Consider the following 20,625-nt stretch of genomic DNA (forward strand, 5'->3'; position numbering starts at 1 on the left):
TATTAATTCACACTATTTGTAAAATAGTCTGCTCTGTAAGATCACTAAGTAAGTTATGAAGACATGTCATTGAAGGGTATGGTTCTGTTCAGTTTATAATGCTAATTAACTCTATTGACTTTCGGTGAAATGGAAATTCTGACCAAAGCATACAATCTATCTGTAGCCTCTGAGAAATATGTTCTTTATTCAAAGAATTTGGGCTGTAATTTTGGGAAGCATACAGTGTATTTTTAAAATCTTGTTGAAAGTTTAAATACCTATTTTAAATATAAAACCTACTCTGCCCTGTTTATGGAGTCACCACTGATGCTTCTGCTTTAGGAAAGGAATGTTATGGCTGGATTATTGTGTTGTGTTTTGAAATCAGATGGGAAACTATATTTTCCTTTGAGATTATGATACCATTCTTCACATAAATTTCCTTAGTTAAGAAGAATATTTCCCCTCTGGCTCCTCTCCCTCAGCAATTACCCAGCGCAAGCAATCTATGGAGAATAGCATGAGGTGTAGCTGATTGTCATTCAATGCAAGTGAAATCTTTAGGTGAACATTAGTCACTCTTTTAGACATGTTAGCTTGAAGTGGAAGCAGTCAATTACAGAGTAGAGGCTTTATGGCTACATTATTACCATCATACTATTAGATTTTCGTCAGCAGCATTCTGTTTGATCGATCCGTGCCAAGACATTGATGGATAGTTTTGTTCTTCAAATGTCAAATATGTGGGACTTTGGTACTTTATTTATTTACTGGTGCACTGCTGTATTGTGGATATTTCGCCTTTCTGCATCATTCTAGTTTCAACAGCTAATCATGATTCATTTTATTTGAAGTTTTGGTGTTGATTTCAATAGCATTCTTAATCATTCTTTCTTATGCTCTTGAATTTCAGAGGGAACTGTGCTGTTGTATTGGACGTGCACTTAGCTGGACATGTGAAAGTTTTCCCAGTGGTAGGAGGGCCTTGGAGAGCAGGAGCTGCTGCTGATTGAGAAATGTGTGTGTATCCAACGTGTAATGAATTTTGAGATTCTGTTCTCTGCTCAGGGCTTCCATGTGTAGTGCTTTTTCTGGGATTGGGGCTCTGTTGTTTTATGTCTCTCTAACACATGGCAATAATGTTAGAACATCACTAGCTTCAAGATGCAGGTTTAGTTTAGCTCTCAGGCTGTAATATGAGTACTATTTTTAACTGAATGTATGCATTTTTAAGTGTATTCAAAAGTAAAATAATGCTGTTGACACTAATCAGGTATATAAACAAACTCTTGTGTTTTTGATGGGGATGAAGGAACGAGTAAATAAAAACAAAGAGCAAGTATATGTGGGATTGTGTTGATCTGTCTCCAACAGGGCTGAGAAGAAACTCCTCATCAGCCTTTTTGTGAGGACACTGGCTCTAAGTACTTTAACCATCTCTCAGCATTTTCCTAGCAGTGTTACTGAATCAATTCTTCAAGAGAAAGAGTAGAAAAAGACTGGGAAGCTGAGGGTCACCAACGTTTTCAGCTCAGTTTGATTAAGCATCAAGGTTTGCAGGCAGAAATTAACAATACAAAGGTTCTGCAGCCATGGCCTCAGTGACTCAGAGCTACAGTCATGAGCCAGAGCTGCTTTTACGAAAGGAGGGTCAGGAGCTGTAGTCTCCATGTCCCCACGTCATGGAGTGACCAGTGGGCAGTGTTGTGGGCCAGAGGAGTGACACTGTACAGCTCCTGGGAGCTGCACTGCTGCTCCCTCTGCAGCCCTGCACTGGCTGCACCCTCAGGAAGGGAATGTGTTAATACATTAATAGTGTTGAATAATAATGGTGTCTTGAAATGGGTTCTTCACTTACTGAGACATGTTAAACATAATTTGCCTGTTTGGAAGCCATACATCACTAGTCAATTACTATTTCAGACCCATCCATTTAAGTCAACACTGCACAAGCATCTTAACAGGATGTGAACTGGGATGTCAGACTCAAGATAGGAATTCCTGGCAGCAGTAACACTTTTTACCTGATCAGTGTCAGGAATATGAATGTTGAAAAGAGAATGAAAAAAAAGGTATTTGGGTAAATGTTATAATTTTGATTACAGGAGCATTATACACTCTTGATTCATCTCTTCTCCATGTCTCTCCAGTGCCTCTTGGACAGGGCTACTGCTGCTGTATAGTTATTATTCTCCACTGCAGAATTGGCTGCAGTTCAGTAGTGTGCATGTGTGTGAAGTGACTCTGAATAAAATAGACTATTTAAATGTAAATAGTGTTGTCATTTTACTTAGTGAGGCTCACTCCTCGCTAATTAGGAAGACATTCATTTGACTTAAGTATTTGAACACCAAAATAATTAATTTTGTTATAACACTGCTTTTCTCTTTCAGCTGTGTTTACTTTTGTCCTGTATACCTGTGCATTCCCGTATTTGCAAACATGTGTGCAAAATAAAACCCAGTATATTCTATATGTATTTTAGAGTTAAAAATGGAGCCATGGAGAGTATAAGCTGATGTATGAGCTGATGTCCAGTTGCCTATAGCACTTAATCAAATGTTCAGTTGATCTAAATGGGTTTAAAAGACAAGATAAATTTGGGTGTAAAACCTGGATTCAGAGGTTTTTGAAGCAAAAGGAAGTCAAAATACTATGTTCAGTGAGCTTCAAACTGGGCACTAAATGACAGCAGAAGCATAGGGGCAGCACCTCGAAAAGGAGACACAAATGCAGTGTAGTTAACAAGTCAAAATAATTTTATTTTCTCTTTGCCTTTTTTCTGAAAGAACCGTATTTTTATGTTTGCAAAAAAAAAAGATATATTGGCCATTTATAAGAGCTAAGGAAAGGTAACCAGACTATATCAGGAGAGGGATCTGTGCAGAACAGGGGAAAGCCAAGAACACCAAAGACAAAACAGAAAGAAGCTTTCTGTCTATTGCCACATGTTGTACGTGGCATAAATGAAAGTGAAAGGTAATTTAGATTAGACAGCAGTCAGTGGTCTAATTGTTAGTGTGCTGTAATCTATTAAATATCATAGAGATCTCAAGTTAACAAACCCCCAGCTGCACTGTTGGTAAGTGACATTTATCATACACAGCTGCCTCACCTTCATTTTGTACTGCTTTATCTTCTGGGCACACAGTAGGATGGGGACCATCACAATCATTATTAAATCTCCAGGGCAGTATCATTGAAGTTACTTATTTCCAAAGTATCTTGTTTCCCTTGATCCATTAAGTACACCTGCCTCAGTGCAAACATCTCCTTGTCACTGGCTCTTGGGCTCAGCAATGAGACTTCAGATGAAGTCAGCAGCAGCACAGTGACTGAAGCTCACATAACCAAATCCATGAACAGACAAGAGTTATCATTTCTGCCCTCTTCACACTGTGGTGAATTTATTTATATTCAACAGTATTTCGTTGGGACCAAGTGATAGAGAAAAGAAGAGCAGCTGGTGGTGGATTAATGGAATGAGGCTCGTATTGTTTGGTCGATAGGCCAGATAATTGCCCCGAATGGTTTTCACTGGTAGCAGAGAAGGGGTGGGGGGCTGGCGGGGGGAGTGATTTGGTGCCTCCCCAGCTGCTGTGGGTTTTGCTATTCTCTGTCTCTATTGCTCTCTCCAGTGCCAGGATGGCACCCTCTGCTCCACCCCTGCTGCTGCTGTCACTAATTGAGCATCTGCCCCTTGTCTGTCACCCCTGCTCTCACTGTGATTTTAGCCTCTTCTTTCATTTGTGCTGGTGGGCTTTTGTCATGACCATTGAGACATCTGTGAATCTCCCATCTAGGAAGGATGGAGCTTTCCTCTTGTTATTTTGGAGAGGATCTTTCCCCTTTCTCTGCTTTTAACTGTTTCCTGAGTTATCCCATCAGCTGCTCTTGTCAGACTGGATTCACAATCACTTCTGCAGCCCACTGTCCTCTCTTGGTTTCCTTCTGAAAGAGTAATACCACAGAATAAGCAGGATAATTTTTCTACTAAGGTTTTATATACTTTGACTTTTTTTTTTTCAGGTTATAGCCATCAGGAGCAAGCTGCTGTCAAAGATAAGCTAATATATACTCCTGCAGTAGACAGTCAATGCGTGTAAACCATCCCTACCTACACCAATACTGCTTGAGGCTGGAGTAAGCCATGCTTCAGCAACTCTTGCATTAGCAGGTTTTGTCTGTCTGTAGCAATCTCCTGAGTACAACTCATACAGAAACTCTTGGGCAATGATTTGGGGGTTTTTTAATAACCTCTTCTTCCCCCCTCTTCACCCCCCCCCCCCAATCTGAGAATAAATACCAGAACTTTTGATATCAAGAAAATGTGATTTAAGTTGTGAAGAAAGAATATCAGGGAGACTAACTTGAAGATGAGTAGAGTGATGGGAGAAGGAGGGTCGTCAAGAAATTAAAAAGCCACTGTTAAGAGGAAAGGAGTAAATTTAGGAAGAAAGCAGGGGAATTATGTTGCAGGAAGTGCTAGATAACATACCATGAAAAAATTTTAAAGGGATGCATTGGGAATACTGGATAGCTGTTTGGAGAGGCTGTGGATTTACTGAAAAACCTTGTGATTCTGAGATCAGATATGAATACTTGCTTTATCACATACAAGACCTTTTATTTCTAGAATTTCCTTCCTGCCCTGACAAGGTCTCCTTCCTTGTCATCTCCTTTCTCTGCTTCAGCCTAAATGCTGCAAAATCTGAGGGGCTTTGGGCAGACTTAGCTGAGAAGCATAGAAAAATATAGCATTATTGACAAAGCAATTCTAGGCATGTAGTTGAAACACTAAAATATGTGTTGGAAATTTACAAATATTAAACCTCAAAACGGACACTGTCTTTACATTGGATAGCAAATATTATGGCTGACTGAAATAGGACAAGATGCAAAAAAGTAATAATAATTAGCTAAATATTTTGCATAATCAAAAATATATAGTCAGTTTATTAAATAGCTCTAAAAATCCTTGTTACTATTTCAAAATCCAGTTATAGTTCTGAAGTTTTTCTGAAAAAGGTTTGGATGTTTTGCTTGAGCCTTTGTGAAAGTTCATTTAAGCTTCTTTCCTTGTTCCATCAGACTTAGTGTTGGTATCACACTGAGCTCAAGTATCTTAGGATCAACCTTAAGTTAGACAAAAACATTTTTATTTTTTTCCTCATGCTGATTAATAAATGTACAGTAGCTATCTTGTGAGATGAGAAATGAAGGCACATAGTACTGAAACATTCTAGTACATATATATGTGTGTATTCAAATGTGTCTATATGCATCTATGTGAGGAAAACCTAGGCCATTGTAAAGTAAGAATATTCTGTGCTGTCAGTGTATATAATTGCAGAATTCCTCTGATTCTGGTCCACCAAAGTAAAGAATGCAAAATCTCATGTTGAATTTAGTTTCCCCAACTGTAAGATAGTGTGGTTAGAAAAAAAGTAGCCAAAAACCAAGCCAGAAGCCACTGCTTGTCTGAAATCTGTGGTTAGTTCGGGTTTCGATGTCATAGCTAAGAGCGTATCTGGCCCCTTCTTTTCTGTAGCTGGCATGGCTTCAGGAATAAAGCAGTTGTGAGTGAGCAGAGAAGGGACTTTGGAATTTCCTGCACTCCTGCTGTGTAGATTCAAATGCTAAGTTTAAATAATGGATGAAGCTAAGATTATTATAATTGATCATTGTATGATTTATATGGAGTAATTATAACTAGGTTGAGAAACAATTTTCAAAAGCTAGTTTCCTGGTAGCCAGAGCCATTAAATAACAGTGTGCTGCCAAAACAAAAATTAGGTGGGAACATAGCCACAGAGTTCCAAATGTCTGTCCTCCACCTGATTTATAACTACCCTGATGATGACAGTATCAGTGGTATTTTCCTTTTAGAACAGTAGGAGCTGTTTCAATTGTTTTTCTTATCTTTCTAACAGAACTCCACATTGTTTTAAGTGTAGTCAAGCATAATAACTGGAAAACTGTAAAAATCTAATGCATAACAAAACGAAAAGGTGTTAGAGGTTGAAAAGGTTAATTAAAAGTGTAATGATCGCATTTACTGAGACAGTCCAATTAATCACTTTATTCCAGTGGTTGTGTGATAGAGAAACCATTGCTCCAGAAAAATGATTCCTAGTGCTGGGATACATGGTCTGTGTTCATTTAAATGTGTATTTTTCTACAAATGGAAATTTAACTTTTTATTTTAAGCTGCTATTATTTATTTGAAACTATTTAAGTAGTAGCTAATGTTTAACCCTGTATCCTCACATAATACACTACTCCAACCATGCTCCCTCTGAACAGGATGGGAGCATTGCCCCCTTGATACTTGCAGTCTTACAGCCCCATGGGAGGTTTGCTTACAGCTTAATGGGGTTGTAGGTATAGAAGAAATTAAGCACTAGAAATACATCATTATGTAATGTGATCTCTCTGAAACAGTGTATATGGCCAACAAAGTGAATTCTCAAGTGTCAACAAGCACAGCTAAATGTGATTTTTACCACGTCAGCTGGAAAAAAAAGGAAAAGAGAACCTTGAAGGATCAATTACAAGGGTCATAACCTTGTATTATCTGATTTGCTGTAATATTCACACAAGCCTTATTGGAATGGGACATAAATTTGAAAAATAGTGAGATTAGAAAGGATTACAATGCTAGAGCAAAGAGCTAGAAGCTTTCTCCTGGTTTATTTTGCTGGGGCAGCACTTTAGAGGGAGCCCATTATAAGCAGGAGAATAGTAGTTATGTTAACATGGTAATTAATCAAGTCTGAGGAAAAGAGGAAACAAGTTGTGAATTCAATTCTGTAGTAATAAAAAGAAATGCTGAAAGTTGCCCTGTAAATTGGCATGACTTTGGCAAAACAGTCCCTCCCTGTGTCTTGAGAACTAGTGTGCAGTAAATCACTTCTCATGGCAACCGTGTAGGTTTGAATGTTTTCACAGATTTATTCTTTATTTCTGTGTCTGCTGGTTCTTTCCTAATTCTGTTGAGTTAGTATTTAGCTAATAGTAAAATACTGAACTGTATAAAACAAGAGATATACAGTAACACATTTGCACTCTGACTATTTTTAAGGGGAAATTAATTAGAAGAACTCAGCTGAAACTCTGGTGATAGCCTTCCACATCACAAACCCAGCCTCTCACTCAGTACAGAGTTTGAATTGTATGTGGAATGACTGAACCCCTCAGAAAGAAATGTATGCTGTACATGGCCTCAGTCATGCGTAATCCATCCCTGGTGTTAGTGCAGTGTAGATAGGTTAAAATGATCTTTACACCCTAAAACTCTTTAGGGTAGAACAGAAATCATTGGTGCAGTAATGTGAGAAACAGTGGCTGGATCAGTTTGCAACAACTGTAGTTTCTTTGTTTAGCAGCCTCTGACTTTATTGATGCTTTTCTGCCTCCTAAGTGAGATACTTTGGACAGAAGTAACAGTAGCTTTAAAGAGCCAAATTCATAACTTCAACTATTGAAAATTCAGAATAGCTGCAGTGAACAAAATAGATTTAACTGTGCTGGCATGAATATAAAGTACAACTGCTGTCCCCAGTGCCGTGTGGAAAATTAGGGACCCCGGCATAACCTGTCATTAGATTTGTAACAGAAATGAAAGGTGATAGATTAGGGTATTTGTGAGTGAAGACAGAATTTCAGCAGTGTACAGCACAGTGTTGTTAACACTGGGGAGCAGGGTTTCCTTTCCCTCTCTACCCTTTTGAAACCAAAATTTAATCCAGATCACTGTAGGTTTATAAGACTTTCCTCTTACATAAACTGTAAGTCAGGCAGATGTCCCTCAGTCAATCCCCTGGGCTCTGCCCCCTCAGAGTTCCCTGCTCAGCCTTTCCCCATTCCTCCCCAGTAAAGAATTAAAGTATTAAAGAAATGGTAAGGTATAATTTCCCCCCTTTTTAATCAATACATATTCAGCACAGGAGTTGCGATTTCACTGCAACCTTTATTTACACTGTCAATGAAATGCACCAGGTACTGGTCAACTGAAGCAGGATCTAAGTCTAAATATGGGCAAGAGCCCTGTTGAGTATTAGAGCCCAGATCCAGTGGTGATCTTGGACAAAAAACCCCACAGCATTTAGAGAATGTGGCCCCATTCATAAAATTAAACTCCCAGGAACAGACCAAGAGATACATCCATCCACCTGAAAGTCAGAAGCCTCTGCTTCCAGGTGATATCTAAAAACCTTAGCAAGATGCTCTGAATCTTTATAAAGTACACAGAGAAAACTGTTTTAACAACAAGCAAACAAATAAAAAAGAAACAAGAAACTCTTGACTAAGGGGATAGTGAGGGACTGGCACAGGTTGCCCAGAGAAATACCAGATGCCGCATCCCTGGAAGTGTACAAGGCCAGGTTGGATGGGGTTTGAGCAACCTGGTCTAGTGAAAGGTGTACAGAAATACAGAAACTGAGCTTTGTTGGAAGACTTTGGACCTGAGGAGCCAGACTCCCAGCCTCAGGCAGGTGCATCTGTCCATGCAGTAGTCAGTGTGTGCTCCTGGGGGTAGACAGCCACTCTTTTAATGGGCACCCTGCACAAGATGTTGTGGTGCTTCAGTCACTAAGGTAGTGATCAGAACAGTCCTTAGCAAGTGGGGTGTCTTTGGTCTCTGCTTATCTCTGTGGGATTTCAGAAAGCCTGGGAGGGTACCTCGTGGGTTTGGCAGTAGCTTGGTCTAGAAGGAAGGGAAGGAGATGTGGTATAAGAAAGGGTTATGTATTTTTGGAAGGGATTAGAAGTAGGGAGTACAAGTGGGATCGTGCCTTTGCAGGCTTATAGAGGCTTCTTCAGGGATGGTTTCCAGTCATTGCTCTTACAAGAGAAATAACTCTCTTTCCTGGGTGCAAGCCAGGACCCAGCAATCTGCCTGCCAGGGAGAGCTCTCCTTCTTGGGCTGAACCACCTTGCTCCCTCTTTGTTTTGCAATAGGCACCATTTCCTTGTTGAGAACCCTCCACAGTGAGATGGTTTGAGAGCCCTTCTGGGAAATAAGAGCAGTGTTTCTGAGACTCTCATGTCATGGAAGGCATTGAACCAAAGTCTGCAAGATCCCAGCTGACGATTCACCACTGGAGTCTCATAAAAACAAAGGCCAGGGAGTGTTGGGAAAGACTTCAGACACAGCAGTTGTACATAACACAGTAGCTGAACACTTCCAAACATAACATGGTAGATGAACACTTCCAAATCATGCTTTTTGGTTCATACTAAGCAACATGATTGTTCCCAATCTCTAAATGGCTTGCACAGGAGATAGTATTTACCTCCTCAAGCGGATTTATGGGGATATTCAGAAAACAATTCTAGAGACGGAGGCAATTTTTGTGATCAAAGACTTAATGACTAACCAGGAATATAAAATGTTTCAGCTTTGGTCTTAGGAAGCTGAATTCTCATTTTAGGCATTTTTGTGTCTTTCTGTTGCTGTAGCTTTGGTTGTACCTTTCACAGGCACACAGGAATCAGTCTCATCTCAGTCTCACCTCATCTCAGATCTGGGGCCATCAACTGTAATTTCAACATGCATCTTGCTGTATGTGGTAGTACTCCGAAAGCCCTGGTCATAGCTGATAATGTATGAGCTTTTAAGTCACCTGCTTATTAAGATCATGGAAAAGGTTTGAAACAGGCCAGCTGTGCTCTAAATGCTGAGCAGAAGAGAACTTCAGAATAACACTTTATATCAGTCTCAGGATTTTTTTGGGGATGACTCAGCTTTTGGCTACCCTTTGGGATTAGAAATAATTTCTCCAGGAAAATGGTAGTTTATTTTAATCCATTAAAATGCAGATGACAATATTTGCTATGCTTTCCTTATTTTTTAATCTGCTCTTCTTACAAAGCAAAAGTACTTTGCTGAACCCCATAGCAGCACTTTTGTTAAAGTGGGATCATGGATCTCTTCTCAATTTTGGTCAGTTTTTGGTTCCTATATGCCATATTCTGCACCTGTGTTGGAGAAGGCCCATACCCATGTGGTCACCTCTATCACTTTGTAATTTTGCCTTCCATCACATTAACATTTATTGCTCTCTTTACAGCATTCCCTTCACTATATCCACTTGAAAACCTACTAATGCTAATTACTTGCAAATAGTAATGGTAATTTTAACGACAACCTCAGTAAATTGCTTTTTATGTGCTGTAAGAAAATTGAAAACTAAGTGTCCATTTTGCTGCTTAATAAGAATCTTATAGAACAACTAATATTCCTTGTGCTCCTTCTGTCTGGTGGGAGCACAAATAAAAAGCTCCCAGTATCCATTGAGAATCCCTTCTTGAGCACCATGGGATGGGTTAACAGGAGTTGAGGAGACACAGTAGGTGCAGAAATGAAATAGAAATGGAGGTGCAAGGAAATTGAAGATTAAGGTGGAGAGACTGTGAAAGAGGGTAAAGCATGAGGAGGATCAAACAAGGTAGAGGAAGCCCTACTAAAACTTTAGGAGCACCTCTGAATAAAAGACTGGAGCTTTTGGCTGTCTTCTTTCTGTTGTCTGTGGGAGGTTGAGTCCAGGACTGCTGCAGCTGTAGAAGTGTTGGGCCAGGGTGGGGTGAGATGCAGGAGGTAACAAACTTTGAAATGGTTGGACCTTACGTAGTACAAGGTCTGCTTTTTCACCAGTAAAAATAATCAGAAAACGTGTCACATGTGCAGTAGAAGAGCTGGGGGTACAGGTAAAGGCAAGTCAGTGTCAGTACCCAGGGGTTCTGCCCCAGAGTCTGTGTGTGTGCTGTGCAGCAGCTGCCTGGTGCGAGGGTGGGTTCAGGCGTCTGGAGCTGCTGCTTTCCCACCAAGGGAGAGCTCCTGGCTCTGCCTGGGCTCTGCCTGGGCTCTGCCTGCGCCCCATCAGAGCAACATCCTCAGCTGCTGGATGGAGGCTCCTGCTGGGAGGCAGCAGCATCCTGGTGGTCCCAGCTCAGCTCTCCTGGGCCCCGTGCTGCAGACGGGACCCAGGGCCTTGCTCACAGCCATGAGGCGTCACCTATCACCTGCCTGGAAGTGACTTCCACGGAGGCGGTGGTGATTTGGCAAGAGTGGAGAGCTGTGTGGTTTGGCAGAGAATTCCAGAATGGGCTCAGGCAAAGCAGATTTGGGAGAGAGGAAGCTCTGGGTTGGGAAATGGTGGTGCAAAGAAATCATTACTTGTCCCAGGCTCCTCCTGTCCTGACTGCCCCCAATCCGTATTCTAATGCCCCAAGAGAGGGGAAAACCGAAAAAGGTTCTCCTTACACAAACCTTTCCCAAAGGATTCTCTCATAAAGAGTAGCTCTGGATTAGATCCATTTGCTTTTAAAGTAGTCAGTACCTGGTAAGAGCCAAACTTCTGACTGTCTTAATAATTTAAGTGTTGCGGAACAGAAGCTGGGTGGAATTTTGACCTTATAAATTACTGCTGCATAAGTAATCCTCAGGAACACTCCCTGTATTGTTAATTTGTGGTTACCACAGGACTTAGGAATAATGATGTTGCATTTTTGCAATAAAAACAAAGCATTAAATGTGTTGCAGATTGTCAATTTTGCATTAGAATATGATTTAAAAGCTTAAGAGAAGTTGGTATTAATGAGAAGAATTGATTTAGACAGTCTGGTTTAATTCAGATGGAGTTGATGCATCTCTTTTACATTTAATCTTGGTTTTAAAAGGTAAAAATAATTTGTATAATGTTATAACAAGTATGCCAGAAACAATAGCTAGAGATATATTTATCAAAACAGGAAAGTCAAGGGGCACTTTACAGCCAGGGCAGGTTTAAAAAACAAAACCCCCCAAAAGCAGTCTGTATTCAGAGTTGACATGTAGAGATATGTGAGTCTTGGGCAGATATAAATTGAATGACAGATATGAATATGCATAACTCTCGTTTGTGAGCACTTTGCACCTAATTCAACTCTCACCCAAGATAACTTTGGCTGCTCTTTGCACTGTCAGTGACTTGGCTTATGTTCTGCCTTTTAAACAAGATTGATTAACCTGTCCCTTTTGATTTTTGAGGTGCTGGTATTCACAGTGCTTTTCAATTCTGCAGCAGCATATACCAATAAGTAAGCTGAAGTTTGTTCATATTGCAATACCCCATTTGAAGCTGTTCCACAGAATTTTGTTTTAAAGAGTGGAATTCAGCAGTTGACTCCCAGGCAAAAATAACCATGTAATTACTCTGCAATCACATAGTAATTAGCATATACTATTCATATATTGCATAATTATATGCCCTGCAGATTACATAGTAATTATATTTGTACTAAACATATAATTCTATATACTATGTAAAAAAAACCTTGAGAGTTCATAGTTAATATTATAGTTGTATGCTAATGTAGTATAACATTTTATATAAAAATGTTACCTTTTTATGAGGGGGTTGTATTTTGGGCATCTCATCTCTTCTGCATCTGGTGTTGCTTAATCTGTTGTAGCATGCTATTATAAGAAATGCTTGGCTCTTAATTTATAGTCAAATGTTGCATGTTTACAAGTTTGTAATTTATGAAGATAAGATGCAAAAAGTTGCCATTTTATTGTGCAAGCAGCTGAGATTGGGAAGGACTTGGAGCATGATTGTTACATTATAAAGGTTAAATGCACAAACCCACTGAACATAGTTAAGCACGCTGCTAGAGGGAAACACAAATGTAGTGCTCCTTAGCTCTGTGTTATTTTGGGGTACATAAGATGCATGGGACAGTTGAAGGTGGTCTATTTGAGTAATGGGAAGTGTGTGCAAGCAGCCAAGGCCCATCTTGGGCACAGTGTGTTCCAACAAATACAGCACCTCAGTGCAGCATCTCAGCCAAGCTGCTTCGTGTTTTCCTGCCGTGGAAAAGGAGAAAAGGTTGATGTCCTGATCTGGGAGTGGGAGGCAGAGTGATAGAAGAATGGAGATGAGTGGCATTGAGTTATAGAAGGACCTTGGACTGAGTTTCTGGGTAAAGGTGAAAGATCTAGGGAAAAAAACCTTTTCTTAGGAGTAACTTAGAGCTTTGGATCGTTTGAAGCGTTTTCTCTTTGGCCAGCCCCCTGCAAGAGGTTGCAGCAGATTTTAGATATTTGCAAAGTGTTTTGTTCAGCTTGCAGATTCTGTAGCTGTGAGAAATTAATGTATTTTCTTGGATCTGTGATGTTGGCATTCCTAATATCCAAAGTAGCGTTATGATTATTCTTAATTGAATTTCGCCAGTTGCCTTAGTTTTCAAGCAAAGCATCTATTGGGTTTTAATATCTGGATAATGTATTGCAAAATTAAATGTGTAATTATAGCCTTAACTTATATCTGAGTTTAATTTTTCCTGTAATTTCTTGTAGTGTGTACATGTGTATGTGTGAGAAGGGGATATATTCTTTGTTTTAAAATGTTTCTTTCACAGTCACCTTTTAATTTTATGTCAGCTTCTTCAAAGCTTGTAAAGTTCATAAATTTTCCAGGGTTCAGGCGGCATCTGTAGATATTGTAGCAGTGTTTTACCTAAGCATGGAGCTTGCAGGCCTTGTGGGTGGCCTTAGAAAGCTCCTGGTCGTGGGGCTGCACCTGATTTCCCTCCTAGCTGGGTGGGCTGTTCTCAGACTGCAAAAAATGTAGTAATGGGTATGTCTATTTTACTTTCTGCACAGTACACAGATTACTTTTAAATGTTGTCACCTGGGCTTGACACGGCATGTCATTTAACTTGTTCAAGGGAAAAAAAAATGGGAAATGTCAGAGCTTTACAAAACCAGAGTTAGGAGCCCATGTTCTCGCTGTGTTCTTGTGCCAGACATAGGCTTTCCAATTTACCAAGGATTTTAAGAGCTGTTTAGTGAGACCAAGTCTTACCCAATATTCGCCCTGCATGTCTGCTACAAAGAAGATGAAGTACAGCCTGTCCAGAGTGTCATTTGCTTGCCAGCATTCTGCCCTCACCGCATGCCTGTGCTCTTGTTCACTTGTTAAACCATTATCCCAAGAAACAGAAGGACTGGTCCCAGCATCTGGCACTGAAAGTTTTGTATGTAACAAATATATGTATTCAGGATCTCGTTAACAGTGAAATAACCACAAAGCACAGTGTAAATGTGACTCGTTTCTCACTGCTGTTATGTTGTTTTTTCTAGTGGAGCCAGTACTTTCAAAGGGGAACAATTGCTTGGATGCAGCCAAAGCTTGTAACCTAAATGATACCTGCAAGAGGTTCAGATCTGCTTACATAACCCCCTGCACCAGCAGCACGTCTAATGAAATCTGTAACAAGCGGAAATGTCATAAGGCCCTCCGGCTATTTTTTGACAAGGTCCCCCCAAAGCACAGCTACGGGATGCTCTTCTGCTCCTGTCGAGACGTAGCCTGTACAGAAAGGAGACGGCAGACTATTGTTCCTGTGTGTTCATATGAGGACAGGGAGAAACCAAACTGCCTGAATTTACAAGAGTCCTGCAAGAAGAATTACATCTGCAGGTAAGATAGCACACGGCAGGGGAGTGATTAATGAGGTACTAGATAGAACTTTTTGGTGCTGATGGATTTGCCAGGACTAAGGGTCAGAATACCCACTAAGGAAAAGGATGAGTTGGAAAAAATCAAATGCCTCTGACATCCTTAACAGAGTAACAAGAGCCCTCATTTGCTTACAGTGTGTGCCTTCTCTAAAACTGTTCACAGCTACTCCCTCGCATTATGGAGGAGTCTTTAAAGCCCCAGCTTAATTTTTACAGATTTTTGTTGGAAACACTGGGTGTCTCTACAAAATGATGTCTCATTCTGATTTTTATGTCCCATTAGTGACCGGGTAAAAATAGAATTTTTCATCGTAATGGGATTTAATTTCACTGTACATGTGAGTATTAATAATTGGGCATACAAGCTTCGCGTTGTACTTTATAAATAGTCACAGTGCACAGACAACTCATGTGTTTTTAATTCATTGGAAAAAAAAGGAATCCACATTGTAGACAGAATCCCACTATCTTCATAGAGCTGGTCTAGCCTTGAAATTGTTTTATCTCCCCTCCCCTGAGAAGAGTGCTGGGCTGATGCAGCTGGGGGGGTCATTGATTCACTGGCCTGATTCCCAGCCTCTGTCCCTGTGTGTTCTGGCAGTGCACAGCCCTGCTTCTCAGGACAAACTGGGTCCTTTCCCCTTGTGGGGTCCCTGCAGGTTGTCACACAGCGCTTATCCAGTGGCATACAGGGCCTCCTCTGCCCTCAGGAAATGCTTTGCTCCCACTTAGCATTGTGTATGTTTATATTAGAGCATTGTTGTGCTAATTTCATATTTATGTAGTCGTGCCTGAGAATCCTGCTCATTTCTAATGTGTAAATTTCTTGTAGATTATCCAGTTCTGTGAATTAGCAAACAAGGGAGATAAACACTATTGTAAAATGTCAAGGACACTGAAGATATGATCTAAATCTTAATAAGTACTTACTTATGCCTGGTAAAATATTTACTTTGAAGTTTGTTTATGAGATTTCCACTGCTGGTCTTAAGCTTTTTGCAGTAGCACTTCAGATGTGCTCAAGTGTTGTTCAGAGGTGAGGAGGTGAGCAGTGCCCTTCGCTCCATGGCTTTGGGGAATCTGGAGACACGTTTCCTACTGACCACAGCAGGAGCAGATTTAAATCAGAGCAGTCTGACTTGCATTCAGCACCTTCACTGCTGATGCTGCTGCAGTTTATGAAAGCTGGGTATGTGTAGGCTCGGAACAACCCATTTTCTATTTCCATGTTGTCCCATTAGTATTTTTGCTTGTATGTATTGCCTTGCCTATACACAGGTCTTGTTAATTAGTAGAGTTACAGTATCTTTCGTGTGTTTTCTGCCAAACTGTCAGTGTGAAATTGGAGAGAGGGTTTTATATAGAGACTTCTCCCTGTTATTTGCGTTGTAGTGTTCTGGAATTAACTTGTTAAATTAATGCCATTACTTCTCTCGTGACTGTGTTTTTCTTTGGTCAGTTTTGATCTAATGTTGTCCCAGCAGTTAAGTTTTTAATGGTATTTTGTTTAATTTAGCTTCGTGAGTCTGGTGTTGTGCTTTCTCCATTGCAATGTTGCAGAGGAAAGCTTGGTAAAATCTCTCCCTGAAGTTGCAGCCAGCACTGGGATGAAAATGGATTTATTTGTAAATAAACGGTGGCTTCTTTTGCTTTAGAATGTCAAAATTAAAAAGTTTTGGCTCTTCCAAAGGCTCAGTGAGACCTGGCTATGAGGGTGAGGGGGAACACTGGTACAAGGAAATGGGTGGGCAGATGCCTGCAGGGTCTGGGACAGACTCAGTGTGTGCAGCTCTTAGGTCCTGTGGACGTCAAGCAAGCTGGATGTGTTGCTGAGAGTCACCTCACGTTGGTGTTACAACCTCCTGGGCTCTCTAAACTGCTGGTGGTTTAATACCTTCCCTCACTGCTGTCATGAAGAGGAGGAATTGGCACCAAAGCTATCCCAGCCTATAAGGCAGTGAAAGACATCTTTTCTCTGTGACTTGTTGTGCATTTAAAGGAAATTGGTGAGATTTGTTCTCCTGGTCCTGCAGGAAAACAGGGACTTGGGCAGGGCAGGAATGAAATGGGAGATCTCCTCCTTGCTGTTGAAACTACTGGCACTGATAAATATCAGTCCTTATAGTAATTCCAGATACATTTAGAATAATTAAAACAGTAATCAGTAGGTGTGTAATTCTTACTGTGATAACTTCTATTTCATTTTGCAATCAGAAAGAGTATCTAAATGGCAGAATAATTTGAAAATATGTTCTGCCTACTGTGAAGCCAGATAATTTAGAAACTGTTATTTGCATGCCTATTACACCTATTAAAGCCTTTTCATAATGCTAGTTTAGACAAGGGGTAAAAGTTCCAAAGGTTTCCTGAAAATATGTTCATAAAATGGTTTATGAATGCTTCTTACTCAGAAATACAAGATGTGAGTCTGCCTGTACTCTGTATAAGATATCAACTGGGCCTGTGTAAAGTATTTAAACATTCAGTTTTGAATGCTCTTGAAAAGCTTTATCTTGGTGTATGTATCACCAAATCTGTTCTTGAAACAGAGCTAAGAGCAGGGAAGCAATCTTGCCAAACTGTAGGTACCACTAACAGAGATGGCAGGATGCTTTGCTTTTTTATTATTTTTTTTATTCATTAATCTATCTGTTATATAACAAATTCTCTATCAAGGGGAAGAAGAGACCTGAAATGTCAGGAAATGCAAATATGTTCTGACTTATGTAAACAATCCTAATTTTCAACTTCATCAGAATGCTGAATGGTTCACTTTCATTATCATTTGTCTGTTGCCTCTACTTGTATCCCAGTCCACATCCAGCTCTGAAACAATTGTAGTCTCTCAGGCATGGCTGTCAATGCTCAGTGAGAAGAAGAGCAAAAAAATCCAAGAAGAAGCCATTAGAGTTCTTTTTTGTTGTGAGCATAAACAAATCTAAGAAAAGTCAATGTACCATAGAAAACTTTCACCAGTGATGTCCTAGAATAGCACAAACCTCTGAGGAACTTCTTGATCTGATCACTTCAGCCAACAATTAGAAACTTGAGAAAGGTGACTGGCATGTTTTAAGAATATCATCCTGTTGTAAATGCAGGACAGGGTGCTTCATATTTGCCACTATCACATTTGACAGTACTGCAAATACTATTTTGCTTAGTAATAAAAGTGTGAGTCATTAGTTTGGTCTTTTTAATAATCTGTGTTTTGAATTTGCATACTAGGGGTTTTTTTCCTGGATATATTCAGAAGGCACTGTCCAGAATGATAATGATACAGACACATCATTTATTGAAATAGTGCTATCAATCCATTCATGTGGTGCAAAGATCAGAAAAGAACGGCAGCATTTTTTGCTGATAAAAGAAACTAGTAAGAGCATGCTTCTTGTCCTCCACAATAATTATACTCAAAATGACTGGTCAAATCATTGAGGCTCATTTTTGAAGCTCAAATAGCCGGCAAGAAGTTCTTAACTAACTTCAGAAGACAGTTGTCTTCTTAATTTTTTGCCTTTAGTTCTGCAAAAAGTACATGTTGCTCTCTGCAGCTGTTTGACACAAAAAACCCCCAAAATTGTTGCATAACATATTTAAATAACTTCTTCTTGTGGGATAGCTGAAGGATAATAATGAAATATCCAATTAGGTTCCAGTACATGGGTCATCTCCTCAAAAATACATTGAAAAATGTTTTCAGCACTGTGTGTTCAGAGAGCCAGATCTTTACAAATGCGCTTTCCTTGGTGTGTTCTTACCTCTTGACCAGTTTCTGGTCACCTGTCCTATCCAATCTTAATTTAGTTGCAACTACCCATGCACGTCTGTATGAAAGATATCTGCTTCTGCAGGTATCAGAACACTGTGTGAAGATATGCAAACGTTGTCAGTGCAGGGAAGAGTTCATCCACTGGAAACGTTAGAACAGAAGCTCAGCTGCTTGCTGCATTTCCTGAAAACACCAGAAACTTGCCAAGGAAATAATTTTCCTTCATGATATTCTGTTGAACACTTTTAATGATCATTTACCTTGGAAAGGGGGTTACTGTGTCTGTGCTCCTTTTCCATAAGGCACGTGAAAACCTGCAGGTGCTTTACCCCTGTAACCTGTTGGTAAAAGTGGCTTCTGTGTGAGGCTTGTGGACTGTTCCTGCAGCAAGTGCCACTGCTGACTGCAAACCCTGCACCCTCGTGGTTCAGCACTAGAGACAAGTCTGTGGTGAGATGTTATAAATGTGCAGGCAACCAATTTTGTCCTGCTCCAGGATGGGGGGAGCCCAGCATCTTGTGTTAGGAGGGAGCCATCCTCAGTTACAGCATTAACAGGGAGCACTGCACTGGAGGGATGTGTGGGAGGAGATGGAAGAGGGGAAGAAGAAGCCCTTTTCTTCAACTTTTCTATTCCTTACACTCCTCTTTCATTTTTCTCACTTTTCCCCCCTTACTTTTCTTTTCCTCCTGCCTCTTCCCCTCGCTTAGTCTCCTTTCATCTCCTCTTTCCAGATCTTCCCGCAATTATCTGACTTTCAGCGCCTCTCTGACATGGTTGAATTCTATTACAGCCACTTACGGTGCCTCCTCACCTGCTTCTCTGCATGTTGTGCTTTTCCTCCCTCCACATCCTGCCACGGTCCAATGATCATCTGTAATTCAGCAAATGAGAGGGAAAACAGAGGTGCTGCCTCCCTTTCTGAGCCTTGTAGCTGATATTGGTGACAATTCAGTCGGTCAGATAAAAGCCTGAGAGCTCACTCTCAGCCTGACTCTAGTTTTGCATGTTAAAAGCACACTTGGTGGGTATTTTCATGAAGGACTCAGTAGCATTATACAGTTACGGATAACAGAGCTGGGTTTGAGTCCCTCCAGGGCATTTATATCAATTTGGCGCTTGGAGCACTCCGGCAGCTCCTTGAGATGATTGGTTTGCTGTGGTTATGCAAAACCAGGACAACAGCACAGTTTTTGTAATGCTGTTAAGGACATTAAGAAAAGGACACTTGATTTCTAGAGAAGTGCCGGGTGTGCCTGCATTCTGTGTTTGGAGACTGAGTCAGGGAGTGGGTGCAAAACCTCTCGTGCCTGACTCACCCTGCAGTAGGTGTAGGATGCTTGCAGTGTAGTAGGGTGAGCCTGAGCTCTCTGCACCTGCACTCAGGAGAGTTCCTGTGTCTCTAGAATACCAAGCGGGACAGAAAAAATTGGAAATCTACCTTTTGGCCCATGCCCACAAGCTCACCTCACAATAGCCTGAATTTGAAGAGTGATTTTTATGCATATATGTATATAAAAGCATGTAAATGTATGCATATATGTATATATTGCTAGAGGTTTATTTATTTAAGTGAAAAAAAAAAAAAAACAAACCACCAACCAGCCAGGTATTCATTCATTTTAATGAACTAATAGTGAGGCATGGTGACAGTCCAGAAAATTCAAAAAATGGGGTCTGAGGGGAGGTGGGAAAGAAGCTGCTGTACTCTGCAGAGGAAACTTGATGGTGTAGAAGAATATGTGTGTGGGGAATTGCTAGCCTGGAAAAAAATATTAATGCAGTCTCTGCAAAATAAGCAAAAATCTTTCAAGAAAGGCAAAGTAAAGATAGAAAATGCTGCAATATTGTATTATTTTCTTCCCTTTCAGTCCCTTACATGATTCATTACTTTGATGTCTTCTGTTAGCAGAGTAAATAGACATAATATTGCTCTCCCCTCCCCCACAGAAACAAAGGTAATTTAAAATTTTTTCCATCTGAGTAAAACTCAAAACGAATCAAGAAGTTCCTCCTTATAAGATATCCATAAATCCCTTTGGAGTAAAAAAAAATCCAAACATCCAGCAAAATAAGACTGCTTTGTCCCTGTTGAAGTGTGGATGGATCTCATTCTGCAAGTGCCAAGATCTGCTTGGCTGGCCCTCTTTTATACTCTCTCTGTTCAGCTTAAGAGGGGCTTGAAGATTAAAAGCTTGCTGGGTGGTTGACATTTCTCTGAAAGTGGGAGAGACACAAGGATACAGTAATTAGAAAAAGGGCTCTGCTTTAGTCCTGCACCCAACTTTCCCTTGGCTTTGTGCTGTACCAATGAGAAGTGTTCATGCTCCAAGAAGCAGTAACTAGAGAGTGTCTTCATGCT

At 40.4% G+C, this 20,625-nt stretch overlaps 1 protein-coding gene across 1 annotated transcript in view; it reads left to right on the plus strand.

Moving 5' to 3' along the window:
- GFRA1 (GDNF family receptor alpha 1) overlaps positions 1-20,625 on the plus strand; it is a 138,786-nt gene that overhangs the window by 69,247 nt on the left and 48,914 nt on the right. The window contains exon 4 of the mRNA XM_032116508.1: positions 14,114-14,453. Within this exon, the coding sequence (XP_031972399.1) occupies positions 14,114-14,453 (340 nt within the window). The remainder of the gene's footprint in view (positions 1-14,113; positions 14,454-20,625) is intronic.

Source organism: Corvus moneduloides, chromosome 8 (assembly GCF_009650955.1).
Source record: "Corvus moneduloides isolate bCorMon1 chromosome 8, bCorMon1.pri, whole genome shotgun sequence".
In the NCBI taxonomy this organism is placed as follows: domain Eukaryota; kingdom Metazoa; phylum Chordata; class Aves; order Passeriformes; family Corvidae; genus Corvus; species Corvus moneduloides.